Source organism: Kryptolebias marmoratus, linkage group LG10, assembly GCF_001649575.2.
Source record: "Kryptolebias marmoratus isolate JLee-2015 linkage group LG10, ASM164957v2, whole genome shotgun sequence".
Classification (NCBI taxonomy): domain Eukaryota; kingdom Metazoa; phylum Chordata; class Actinopteri; order Cyprinodontiformes; family Rivulidae; genus Kryptolebias; species Kryptolebias marmoratus.
Window position 1 is genome coordinate 2,698,262 of NC_051439.1, and position 14,100 is coordinate 2,712,361.

The window sequence follows — 14,100 nt, forward strand, 5'->3', positions numbered from 1 at the left end:
GATGTCGAAGTAACCATTGTTCCAGCATTCTTTGCATGTAACCTCTCTGACTAGGGTTACTTGAGTAGTAGCATTCCAACAGATCCATGTTTTCATCTCTCATCCATTTCCTCCGTCTTGTTCCAGTAGCCCATTTTTCATCAGGGTGCTCTGGTTCCCCAGCACCTGACGCAGACCTTGTTTGGCCGGGCGACGTCTGAGCCGGCATGTGATTCATATTTATCTCTCTCATGGTATGAGGTATCCAGTAACTCAAAGGGTCTTGCCTAGGGGCCCAGACTGGATAGCTCAATTTCACTGTTGTATCTTTGCCTGGATTTTAACCCGGGTCTCCTGGGTGAAAGTCTGGTGACTTACCCATTGAGCTATCCAGACAGTACTGACATAAAAAAAAGAACAAACAAAAGGATTACCTGCTGGAGCATAGACAAGGTTTTAACAAAGGAGTCACCTGTGAACTTGACCTTTAACCCTGTGACCTTGAAATCAAAAGGCATCATCCTTGATGACCCATGAGCTGTGCAGTTTGACATTCCTACATTACACAGTTGCAGAGTTATAACACAGGATCACCTGCGACCTTGATTTTTGACAGGATCACCACCAAAATTTAATTACTTATTCCTTGTATTATGTTTGACGTTTCCTGAAGATTTCATTTAAATCTGTTCATAACGTTTTGAGAAATCTTGTGCACAGACAGACAGACAGAAAGACAGACAAAAAGGCACTACCGAAAACATAACCTCCTTGGCGGTGGTAATACACAGAATACAGATTATAAACATATCATGTCTAGTTTACCTCCAACCTGTGTGGAGTTTGCACTGAGCTTTCTGGACAACCAATATTCTGCTGTGCACTATTTGAATCCTGTTTAAAGCAAAATAAAATAGTATATTTTTCAGTGCATGTTCTCATGAATACTGAGCGGAGTACCCACCCCACTGGATACTCACTTCAGCTCTCAAATTAAATCACCTTTTGAGCTTTTTTATATATACATTTAAATGGGAGCATATGTTGTTCAGTAACCTGTATATACTTTTTTGCATTGATGGTACCTTTCCAATGTGTAATACACCCCAATACCATCAGAGAGGCAGGCATTTGAATTGTGCACTGATAACAGGCTGAATGGTCCCTCTTTTCTTTAGTACAAAGAACAAGGTGTCTGTGGTTTCCAGAAACAAATTCAAATTTGGATTTGTCTGACCACAGAACAGTTTTTCCACTTTGCCTTAGTCCATTTTAAATTAGCTTTGACACAGAGAAGAGGGCAGTTTTTTCTGGATTGTGTTCATATTTGGCTTCTTCTTTGCATGATAGACCTTTAATCTGCATTTGTGGATGATACAATGAACTGCGCTTACAGCCAATGATTTGTGGAAATATTTCTGAGCCCATGCAGTAACGTAATCAGACCTGTGGCAGATGATATGCATTTCTTCAAGGAATGCTAGGCCTTTTTTTTTGGCATGTGTTGACAAAAAGCTCTGTTTTCAGACAAGTATTAGAAAGAAATATATTGTAAAATATAAAAATAATTCTTCCTATTCTTGTCTTTCAGATCCTTTTCTTTCTCACCATGTGGGTGAAAGCTAACATGGCATTCTACTAACCTATACAAGAAGTCACAGACAAAATCTACTTATGGATAAGGAATAACTCTGTTTCCAGTGTTGGAGATAACTGAACTGTCATCAAAGCAGCAGCAACTCACAGAACAATTATCTTACAGTCTTCCTTGTGAATTTCCTCACTTCACCCACAAAGTCTCATCATGAGCGGTCTACTAGGGAAACTGGACCCTCGCAGGATACAGTGGGGCTCAACATGGAACACCTTCACATCCCGTGTCCTGAGGACCAAACCTGTGGAGTCTATGTTAGATTCAGCCATGTCAGGCACCAGTTCACATGGGACCAGACTGGCCAGGGTCTTATCCACGGTGGACCTGGTGTCACTGGGTGTGGGCAGCTGTGTTGGGACGGGGATGTATGTGGTCTCTGGGCTGGTTGCCAAGGAGATGGCTGGACCTGGGGTCATTGTGTCTTTCATTATCGCTGCTGTGGCATCCATACTGTCGGGTGAGTGCTGCATTATATGCACAAATACAGTGACTCAGGTTTAAAGCAGTCTTTTAGTATCTCTCAGTAGTTGAAATTTAAAGGATACAAGCGTTAAACCATAATGATTTATGAAGAACCTTTCAGTAAGCAGGCCGTTATTACAAGGGCATGAACATCACTCAGGCAGAGCTATCATTTAAAATGCCCTCAGGGGATATATCTTTGTATATCTCCATTCAGTTCCTTTAACCTACCTTTCAATTATGTAACAAGACTTAATGGATGTGTTTGTCTCCATGTCTGTCCTAAAGGAGTGTGTTATGCAGAGTTTGGAGTGCGCGTGCCTAAAACCACAGGCTCAGCCTACACATACAGTTATGTGACGGTGGGTGAGTGCGTAGCTTTCTTCATTGGCTGGAACCTGATTCTGGAGTATCTGATTGGCACAGCAGCTGGGGCATCGGCTCTTAGCAGCATGGCAGACTCTTTGGCCAATCACAGCATCAGCAACTTCATGAGTTCACGCATTGGAACACTCAATGGCTTGGGTAAGAGCCTACAGCAGTGTCACTCATAAAGACTTGGTTTGGCTTTTATTATCACCCACCGCCAAAAGACACAGGTAGATGATTATGATTAATCATGATTAATTACACACTCTAAGTGCAACTCATTCAACAAGATATTTACTTAAAACCTTAGCAAAAATCTGTTGGAGTCATCCCCGTTTTGTCTGTTAACAAAATATCTCATGAACCACTGCAGGGATTTTAATGAACTTTACAGAAATTTAACATTGAATTTAAATCTGCAGTTGATTAACTTTTAAAGCCAACCCAATTCAAGATGGCCACCACAGATGACCTTAGCCAACACAAAAATTGCTTTAACTTCATCACTTTTACAGATATTGCACTAACATTTAGTGTAGTAGTAGCTGCGAGTACTCTGGGAGTACATACTCTGGGTGTGACTTCTTGCAATATTGCATGAGACTGTGGATAACATTATTTTCAAGGTTTTACCCAAATGGCTACAAGTCTGTCATTTCTCAACCTGCAATGATCTTAGTCTAAAATTCTGACATAAAAGGGAGAGGGTGTTTCTTCAAGGAATGCTTGTCCTTTTTTTATTGCTGATTAAATGGAGATTTAAAGTAGAATGCTGGGGTCAGAGGTCAGTACCTTTACTGTAAATATCTGAAGGCACTTCAGTTGGAATAGATTAAATAGTGTGAATGTTTGGGAAAGGTCAGGAAAGGTCCGTTAGCTAAAAAGCATAAACAGACATTCTCTCAGATGACCTCTTGAAAGATCACATCTCATTTTTTATCTCTTTTATCTCTCTCACTTTTATCAAGAAGGTCAACATCAGACTCTTGCTGAAAAAAGCAAATTCTCCAGAGTGGAATAGTCAGTGACTTTCAAAAGCTGATTTAATAAACTGTTCTTGCTGTTCTTCAGTATTTGTGTACAAGCAAGGCATAAGAAGCATCACATAGCAAGTAGTCAACTAAGCAGATTGGAACACTCCATACAGGAAATGTTTTTTTTTTCTTTTTAAAGCATGGGTCTGGTTTTCTTGAATCTTTAAACTCCTAAGAAAAATATTGATGGTGAAATGTGAAGGCCATCTGGGAAATCAACCAAACCATATTAAATGTTTTTTTGGTACCACTGCTTATGTTGGAAGTCATGACATACTGAAAAACAACAGCAGCAGTGCCATCTTGAATTCTGCAACACAGTTTTTCAGGTCAGAGCCAAGTGAAGGATGACTGCCTGTCTGATGCACTGACGTAGCTGCTGTGTGTGCCAGCAGTATATCTGTCTTTGTGGAACTGATTTGTCCAGTTCTTTCTTTTGTCTTTTGATCTGGGTTAGTAGATCCTGAATCAGCAAACCAGAGCCAAGCACCCCACCCTCTGCACGCCTCCTGCTGATCCAGTCCCAAACAATGTGATAGCCACATGGCAAGCAGCTACTGGAAAGTTGATGTTTCCATTTCTAGTTGAAATTTTCCTCCACACTTCAGAGAAGGATGGAAATTAGCTGAAAATAGATTTGTTTCACTTTTTTCCAAACATACATAGACAGAGATCTTTTAATCATTGTAAAGTTAAATGTTTAACTATTAAGGGTGCCTATTACTATCCTGTTATATGTTTCTGTTTTGTGTATTGTCACACACCTCTGAAATGATACACTAATATGTGTGGCTCAATCCGAATTACTTCACTATGACATTTAGTAGTGGTACGTTACACATCATAGACAAAATTCACAAAAACTGCAAGGAAGAAAACAATATAGATTAATGGGATTTTGAAAAAATACATGAGAAAACACCAGCACCATCAACATAAACACAGTCTATGCTCAGTACATAAAAAATTGCATAGTAACACAGGCATTATTTGGGTGAGAAAATAGCAACAAACTTAACAGTGTCATGCAAAAGTGTAAAAATTTAGCATTAGCTAATGTAGCGTTCTATCTGACCAGTTTGACATTTTTGAGAAAGAGTTTTAAGTTTTGTTGTTACTCTGTTGTATTTGTGCTTTTTTAACATTTCCATCAGTTTCATACTGCCTGCCATCATGCTGACAGAATGAAATAGATTTCTTTGTGATTTGACTGTGTGTGTGTTTTTTTAGGTAAAGGAGAACAGGCCTACCCAGACCTGCTGGCGCTGTTAATAGCATTGTTGGTGACAGTGATTGTAGCTTTGGGAGTGAAGAACTCTGTGGGCTTCAACAATGCACTGAATATCATCAACCTCATTGTGTGGGTGTTCATGATGATCGCTGGACTGTTCTTTGTCAATGGAGAGAACTGGGACGAGGGGAGATTCTTGCCGTTTGGGTGGTCGGGGGTATGTCTGCACACACAAATTAAACCCTGAGCGTTCAACAGATTTAAAGGTTGTATTCTATATTCAAGCCATCATTTTTCTTGCCTTTTGCATGTTGCAGGTAATGCAGGGTGCAGCCACCTGTTTCTATGCCTTCATCGGATTTGATATCATCGCCACAACAGGAGAGGAGGCCAAGAGTCCCAACACCTCCATTCCCTATGCCATCACTGCCTCACTCATCACCTGCCTCACTGCCTATGTCTCTGTGAGTTTCATCACTCGCAGACCTTTTATGCTCATAAACATAAACATTAATTTCTGACTTCTTCTCATTTCCGGAGCGTTTAAGGAATTCAATTATTACTGAAATTGTCATGCCTTATCAACACACATCTCTCACTAATAGTTTGAATCATCTTTGAGAAATTTTAGAAATACAGCTTTCTCTGAATTTCCAGTTTATATTCTTCTGTGGTCATTTGAACAATTCTTTATCTTAAATTGTATATTTTAAAAGAAGTGCAATGTTTATGGATAGAGTAAAAATAAATGGTTTTTTTAGTACATGTTATGGCCATGTGTTCACACTACAAATTGATTATGTTAAGTAATATCATGCCTATGTTAGCAAATTGTCCCATGAACTACTGGACAAATTTTAATGAATATTTCAGAAAGGAATCATAGAATATGCATTTACAACTTTTGGAGTCAACCAAGTTCACGCCACTGCTGATAATCAACCTTAGACAACACAAAAATAGTTGTAACTCAGTCAGTTTTATAATTACTTAGCTACAGGTAAGTGTGGTAGTGGCTAGGAGTGATTCACAACACATATTCAGTGTTACAAATTGCACAAAATCTTTGCTTAAAATTTTAACAATAACTGTGGGGGTCCCACCCTGTTTGTCTGTTGGCTAAATTTTTCATGAACCACTGGGTAAATTTTAATGACACTCAGAAAGTCATCAGAATGTACATCTACAACTCATTAACATTTGAAGTCAACCCAGTTTACGTTGGCTGACACAGATACTCAAACATAGCAAACACAAAAATGTCTATAACTTAGTCAGTTCAACAGATGTTGACCTAAAATTTGGTTTGGTAGTAGCTGGGAATGATACACAACACATACTCAGTGCTACATTATGCTCAACATTTATTTTGTACTAAATCACAAAGACAAACTTTAATGTTGCCTAAAATGTAAGTAAATGTCCCTCACCTGCCCTCCAACTGTGGAGGTGTTATTTATCTATGATCTTTTTCATGCATTCAGCTCACACAACCTTCAGAGTGCCTTGTGTGCTCTGAGTGGTTGTTGCTGTGAGTGCTGTGTATCAGCAACCAGTCAAAATTCAGGAAATTTCAGCACCACCCCAGGCAGAGATTGCATCAACTTCAAACCTTCACCCCTAGTTACATCAATCCCTCTTCATCACACATCTCCGCAAATTTCTTAGTCTTTTCTAACTTTCATCTCTTTTTTTAACCTGACAGCATTCTCCTGCTCCCATGAGGATCCTTTAGCTGTTGTACTTCATTTCATATCATATGCATTATATGTCACATGTGTTTCCTAGTGACATTGATTTGGCAGTTCTCTTGAATAAATGACAGCAAAACAAACCCCCTCTTCTTTTACTATTATCACTGACTGATACACTGTTCACTTGAAATTTGATCTGATTTGGCAGTTTAAACAACAAAATTCACTTTGAAACTTAGAATTTGATGACATCCCTTCCCTTTTCTGGTATTTTGCTTTACGGGTTTTTTGAATAAACACTTCATACTTCCCAGGTCGATATAAACATGATAACAGCAGCCTTAAGCCAGTATGTTAGTTGGCTGCGACTGTTGAACTGTGCCGCTATATTTTGTGTGACCAGTATTTGAAAATCAGTCTATTATCATGTGCACAGCTTGCAAAACTGTATTCTAGGCCGTCCACATAATTTCATTTCTCACCTCTACCCACAATGTACCCACCTTGACAGGTTCATGATTTTGTCTACTGGAGTATACTTTTAAATGAAGATAGGCAGATTGGGACCAGTTTTTTAATTAATTACTCAGCGTTTTTACCTGGACATTTGTGGCTGTAGTCCTGGATGTTTTCTGAATAGCTCCAGATCTCAAGTCAGAAGAAATTTTAAATCATAGTACTGTTCAAATCAGGCATTAGGCTCCTAAACTTAATGTGTGCCTAAAAACACAACCAGGGTATGTTTTGCTTTATCAGAAAGCAGCATATGCTTCAGTACAGCTGCACTAAGTGTGTGGCATACGTGTATTCATGCACCTGTTATAGGCCGTTAATTAGTGTGGTGACCTGTTATTGCTCAACCATGATAAAATGCCACTATTCTTATCATTGTTCCACTTATCCAAAGAAGCGAGGAGGCGAGTCCTGATTTGTGTGAAGCGCTGAGACTATGTTAGCATGATCTGTTTCAGGAACAGTGATAGGTGGTGAGTGGAAACAATGTCAAGTTACAAATACACATTTCCATATAGTGACTATAGAAAAATAAACAGGTGGCAATTCACAAGAAAATATAGCTCTAATGCTTTGGAATGACAGGAACTAAATTGAGACTGGTTTGAGATAACTGTGACAACTCTGCAATTACTATGACAGAAAACTGAGAACTCATAAAGATGTTTCGAGACATTTTGGACAACCCCATTTATAGTCTCAGTTGCAACCCAGTGAGATACTGCCTTTATAGGTCCAATGTATGAGATGAAATCATCATTAGAATTAGAATATGACAAGTGGAATAGGTGAACACATTTAAGGCCATAACAACAAAAAAAAAAAAATCTAAATAGAAATGTTTCATACGAACGAAGAAGTTTTTACATGTTAGACCTAAAAGGTCAAGTGTCATCCTAAGTGTAACAAAATAATCTTCTGGTTCAAAAATACAAACAAAACAAGACAAAAACAAGTAAACATAACCAGACACAGAAGCACAGGTGAATGTCAACTTCATCTTTACTGGTTGGTGAAGGCATTTAAGTGCCAGATGGTATTCAATATTAGTTTTTAAGTTTGTTTTTTTAAAGTTTGTTTTAAGGTACCTATTGCAAGGTCATGAAGACTGGTCAAAAGAATTTTTATAAAGCAAGAATTTTTTTTTTTTTAATAGTTTTCTAATATCAATGGGCATTTTATCGTAGTCCTTAATTTAAAAATTGTCAGCAGAAGTTGTGACCAGCTGCCAACTATCAGATATTTTTGTTTACCGAGCAGCCGAAATGACTGTAAATATGTCAACATCTGAAAAGTCCTTTAGGATGAAGAACTCCAACAATTTTATGTATTGGTATGTATTTACATTCAGATTTGTTGAGTAAATTATGGAGATGAAAAGAGATGTAAGGTTGAAGCCATAATCTTACTGGTCTAGCAGAAGGTTTGCAAAAGCTGAGTGTTTGAATGTTGAGCTCTGTCCTTGTGATTCTCCAACACCCTGCTTGATCACTGATATTTATTATTCTTGACAGTTGCCTTACTCCAGTGGTGTCCAATCCTAGTCCTCAAGGGTCACTTCCCTGTATGTTTTAGTTGTTTCCCTGCTCTTTAGGTCTTCGAGTTCTACAGAAACCTGTTAATCACTCATTTATTCATATCAGGTGTGTCAAAGCAGAGAAACAACTAAAACATGCAAGCTAGTGCCTCTCCAGGACCAGGATTGGACACCCCTGTCTTACTCAAGGTTTCTCTTTTATTTCAGGTTTAGCGGCAGATTCACTGGTATACTTAAACCGAAACATCTTGTCTAAGATTCTATGCTTGTCAATTCTGCCATATGTGTTTACCTACACAGACTACATCCAGCTTAGTTAATCATTTGTTTCATTGTTTAAAGTCCAATTATACTTTTAAAACAGATTTTTAAACAATTTATTTAATACAGTGTTCATGCAAATCCAGTTATTTTGCAATACAAGATTTTGACAGATGGCCCTGTATGGTTTCACCCTTCAAGTGAAGCAGTTAAAGAAATAATAATACACACACACAGACACAAACATGACTAATGTGCATTTTGTTTATGATGTGCAGAGTACTGAACAACATGTTTGATGTGAATACCAAATGTATTTTGGTAAAGTCAAGGAAACAGCAATATGAATGCAAAACAAATTCCATTTGGTGACCTTTTTTTAAAGGTCAAGATGATGTGTTGGTTTCATTTTTCTGTGGAAGACAGTAGTTTGATTTGGCCTGTGCCTGCTTGTTTATTCCACAATGTTTACATATGTTTCAGATATAGTTAAAAACACAAGTATTGAAAATAATAACCAACAGTATTTTTGTGTCTGTCATTCAGGTCTCTGTGATCCTAACACTCATGGTTCCGTACACTGAAATTGATGCCGACGCCCCATTGATGGAAATGTTTGCCATGCATGGCTGCATGTTTGCTAAATACATTGTTGCTGTTGGATCTATAGCTGGACTGACTGTGTCCCTGCTGGGGTCCCTGTTCCCCATGCCGAGGGTCATCTATGCCATGGCAGGGGATGGCCTGCTCTTTAAGTAGGTCCTCTGTGCTGTTTGCTTTTTATAAATGAAATACTGCATGTATCAGAGTCTCAGTTTACTCATCCTTGTGTATATAGGTTCCTGGCCCATGTGTCCTCATACACAGAGACTCCTGCTGTCGCCTGTGTGGTGTCAGGCTTTCTGGCTGCCCTCCTGTCCCTTCTGGTCAGCCTCAGAGACCTCATAGAGATGATGTCTATAGGGACTTTGCTGGCTTATACTCTAGTAAGTGATGATTCCTGCCTTTATAAATAAGAAAAGTTTATTTACATAGAACCTTTCACAAAAAATTAAATGTTGCTCTGATTGTTTTTAGAGCTGATTGGGCCCACTGTGGTCACTGTAAGCTATAATATTCTTTGTCAATTACAGGACATTTTACAATTAAATACAGCGCTAATATTATGGTCACAGTAAAGCTTACAGCCCACTGTGTAATGTGGCTGTGTGTGTATCTGCATGTAGAATAGGTAATTCACATCTGATTGCAAAAACATTTTAGCATATGCATTTAACTGCCAGTTGTGAACACTCTCAGTCAGAGCTGTCCACTTGCAATCAAATCACCCAAGATGGATTTACAGTATAGTGCCAGGTCTGAACAGTGTCAGAGTTTGTGTTTACTTTGTGTTTTTGTATTCAGGTTATTGCTTTTATAGTCTTTATGTTTCGGTTTGAGTTTACTGTTTATTTTATTCAGTTATCTTTGATAGCTTTGTCTTAGTTCAGTTCTTGTTCCTCGTGTCTTTGTTTCCTGTCATCATTCACTTCTCCTCAGTCAGTTTCTTGTTTTCCTGCCACGCCCATCTTCACCTGATCCTAGTTGATATCACTTACCTGTGCCCACTTCACCTAATTTCCCTCTGTTTTAAAACCCAGTCATCTCTTTCACTCACTGCTGGTTCATTGTCACTCCAACGTGCTGTCTGGTTGCTCCGCTCATCTTGTCACTCATGTTTGCTCATGTTTCAGTCCTGAATTCTGTTATGTTTAGTTTTGCTGCCACGTCAGCCCTTGGTTTTGTTCTTTTATTTTAAATAAATCAGTTTTCTTTTTGTTCTTGCAACGAGTCTGCACTCTGGATTCGCCTCTTTCTCCACCCAACATGACAAACAGGGCCTTTGGTACATGATTTATAGAAAAGTTAGACAGCCTTAATTGTATGAACAATAAGTCCTGATAATTATGTTGGAACAAATTGAAATTATTCATTATTTAAGAAGGTAAAGCAACTAAACAAGACAAAAAAATTTTCTCCCTTTTTTAGGGGTCAGTTGTTTTTAAATGAAGCAAACAACTTTGTCTTATCACCCTCAGGTGAGCCTCTGTGTACTACTCCTACGTTACCAACCTGAAGGTGACATCCATGGCTTTGTGAACTTTCTCTCTGAGGAACAGAGCAAGAAGAAAAAAGAAGGAATTTTGGCTGAGTGTGAGAAAGATGCCTGCTCACCAACTAGTGAGGCTGATGAGTATGGAGGTCCAACCACAAACACCTGCGGAGCCAAAAACCTGCCATCGCTTGGTGATAATGAGATGCTGATTGGCAAACCAGATAAAAATGCATACACTGCCAGCCACCCTAACTATGGTACAGTGGATATGACCACAGGCATTGAAGCAGAGGAGTCAGAGGGAGGGATGTCCCGGCGGCTGAAGAAACTGATTGGACCACGCTACTATACACTGAGGATTCGACTTGGCCTCCCTGGAAAAATGGATCGACCAACTCAAGCCACAGGGAAAACTGTCACTGTGTGTGTGTTGCTGCTCTTCATCTTCTTCTTTGTTTTCTGCTCATTTACCATTTTTGGTGAGAACAAGGGAGCAAATTCCAACTCCAGTTTACAGTGTATTAGGAGCATGCTTTCAGTTTCCTTTTCTTTCAGGAGCGAGCTGCATTGAAGAGGGTCGGTGGTGGGCTTTGCTGCTATTGATCTTCCTCATCATCGTCATTGCCCTACTGATTGTCATCATCCTTCAGCAACCAGAGAACCCCAAGCGGCTGCCCTACATGGCTCCCTGTGTGCCATTTGTACCTGCTTCAGCCATGTTGGTCAATATCTACCTCATGCTCAAACTGTCTGCCATCACTTGGATAAGATTTTCAGTCTGGTGCCTCGTGGGTAGGTATCCACATTGCTTTGATTTGTTTGCTAGGAAAACTTAATTTCAGTCCAATTTTTAGCAAAGGATCCCATTTATTCTGACTTCGTTAGATAAGAACTGTCTATGTGTGGATATAAAGCAAGAACCTTGCTTAGATTATCTTGAAATATGGAAAGATTTGTTTAATTTCCTATGAAATTTAAAGTTTAGCATTTCTTGAAGGAATGCATGTCACCCACTACCTTTCTTGCCAGAGTTTTAAACTAAGATTATCCTACAATGAGAAGGAACAGAGTTATAGCTATGGTTATAATGAAACAGACAAACAAAAAACACACGCACACCTTTTTTTGTTTACAATTCGGACAGAATAGAGTAAAAACTTTGAGTGATATTGTACTAGTTACTTCAAAATATCCACAAGTTTCATAAAAAGTAGGAAATAGTTATTGTATCCTGTTCTGACATTGGCATCCACCCAAGCTGGAGGTGGGGCTCATATATGCAGGTGTATGAAACTTAAGACAAAAATTGGAGAAAAAAAAATAGCCTAAAAGTTAAAGTTTTGTAAATGTCTGCTTCGGTTTCATATTTGCATTTTCTCATGGTGGGTTTAAAAGCAAAAAGAAAACCTGTCCTAACTGGGTTTTGAACTTGGGTCTCCGACATAAAAGTGCAACACAATATTACACTATATTAACACTAACATGCACTGCCATCTGTGCTCCCCCAATTCATAACATGACCAGACACCCATGCTTTAAGTACTAATGGATTACACAAGATTGCCTGAGATTGTGCATAATGGCTATTTTCAAGGTTTGCCCAAAACTGGTATAACTCATTTTAAAATATAAAATGAGCTTAGTTTGACATACTGGCATGAAAGGCAGCAGGTGATAGCTTTATTTTAAGGAATGCCAGTTCAACACAACATTACTACAAGAATCACATCCACACACACTCATACTGTACCACATGTGTTTTATGTTTGTACACTGATTGAGTGTTTTTGTGTCACTCCTCAGGTGTTCTTATCTATTTTGGCTATGGCATGTGGAACAGCACGCTGGAGATCACAGCCAGAGAAAATGAGGTTCATGCCTCCACCTACCAACGCTACGATCAAGGTGTGGATGAAGGATTCTGCGGCTTTGATGATGACTTCTACCCGCCTACCACTGAAACTTGGGGTGCACCAGATGGGGGGTCTGAACTGACCTCCCCTCCTAAGGCCAAACCTGAAAGTGATGGGATTTCATCGAAAGATGGAGGCAGAACCATTGCTGATAGTGGTCTTGCAGAGGAGGACCCAATGGATTTCTGAAGGGACTGCCTTTGTGTTACCTTGAATGTACTGTCTTCTCTGCTTCCGGGGGAAGGGAGGAGAACTGTGTATGAGTGCACAATTGATTGTGTGTGTGTTTGCATGCCTGCACGTGTGTGTATTTGTTTATGTATCAGACCCTTGGGCTAGATTGTTTCTGTTCAGAGGAACAGTTTGTTTTTTACCACACTCTCTAAGCTTGACACACTGCTCCCACACAAGTGTGAGCATCAAGGTCAGGAGTGTCTCAACACATTTGCTTATTATTCAGTCACTTGACTCAACTTCCCACACAACGAAAGGTCAGCTAGAATGGTGCTGACAAAGCAAGAGATAAGACATACTTTGTATCATTGCACTGTGAAGAAGTGACATTCTGTACTTGACAACTTTAACTGTGTTTAGTTAAGAGTTATGGGACGCAGGAGAGAAAAGGGTAATGACGAGGCATATGAATCAGCACCTCTCTTCCTGGTTCAGCAGACAGACAGGAAAGTGAGTTGAAAGCATGCAAAATCCAAATGACTTCCTATAGCAAGGTCTCACTTTCTCTGCTATCATTTTTGTCAAAAATCAAGAACTCCTTAAAACATTCTTTTAAAAATGTTCCTAAAAGAAAGATTTTAATCAAAACATCTAGCCCAAGGGATTAAAGAAAGGATTTGGAAAAGGGTGTTAATGTTTTCTGTGACAACTAGTTTTGGACTTTGCTTGCATAGTGCCTTCATCTACTGTGTGTCAGTTTGTGGTTCTGTCTGTTTTTTACTTTCATTTTGCCTGCGTATGTGTGGAGTCAGCTCTGTGTGCACTAAAAGTTCACCCTTACATCCATTCTTCTGCCCATGTTTGTATATAAAGTAGGCTCTTCAGAACTTTTATTTGTAGGTACTTGCTTTTTATTGTGTTACTCCTACTCCATCCTAGCATGATTCTCAAAATTGATTCACCTACAACAAATCAACTTACAGTACAACAGTTTATCTTATCCATGTACTTAAAAAGGATAGAAGAAAAGACTAAAAACATGTTGAATCCTACAAGCAACCTGCATGGTTCACTAAAATGAACATCATATTGTCTGAATCTTTTCTCTGTGTTTTTCATGAGTTTTCCCCCTCTTAAAGTTAAGAAATTTCATTTTCAGTTCATTAAAAAAACAATAGAATTTT

The 14,100-nt window shown here is 38.9% G+C and overlaps 1 protein-coding gene across 2 annotated transcripts in view; it reads left to right on the forward strand.

Moving 5' to 3' along the window:
* slc7a14a (solute carrier family 7 member 14a) overlaps positions 1-14,100 on the forward strand; it is a 31,878-nt gene extending 17,778 nt beyond the window's left edge. Inside the window, exons 2-10 of one of the 2 annotated variants that reach the window (XM_017438422.3) lie at positions 1,571-2,090; positions 2,384-2,620; positions 4,729-4,946; positions 5,047-5,193; positions 9,281-9,489; positions 9,573-9,720; positions 10,813-11,308; positions 11,385-11,621; positions 12,633-14,100. In XM_017438422.3, the coding sequence (XP_017293911.1) occupies positions 1,784-2,090; positions 2,384-2,620; positions 4,729-4,946; positions 5,047-5,193; positions 9,281-9,489; positions 9,573-9,720; positions 10,813-11,308; positions 11,385-11,621; positions 12,633-12,931 (2,298 nt within the window). In that variant the 5' untranslated portion in view covers positions 1,571-1,783 and the 3' untranslated portion in view covers positions 12,932-14,100. The remainder of the gene's footprint in view (positions 1-1,570; positions 2,091-2,383; positions 2,621-4,728; positions 4,947-5,046; positions 5,194-9,280; positions 9,490-9,572; positions 9,721-10,812; positions 11,309-11,384; positions 11,622-12,632) is intronic. The other variant, XM_017438423.3, reaches the window with a different exon arrangement.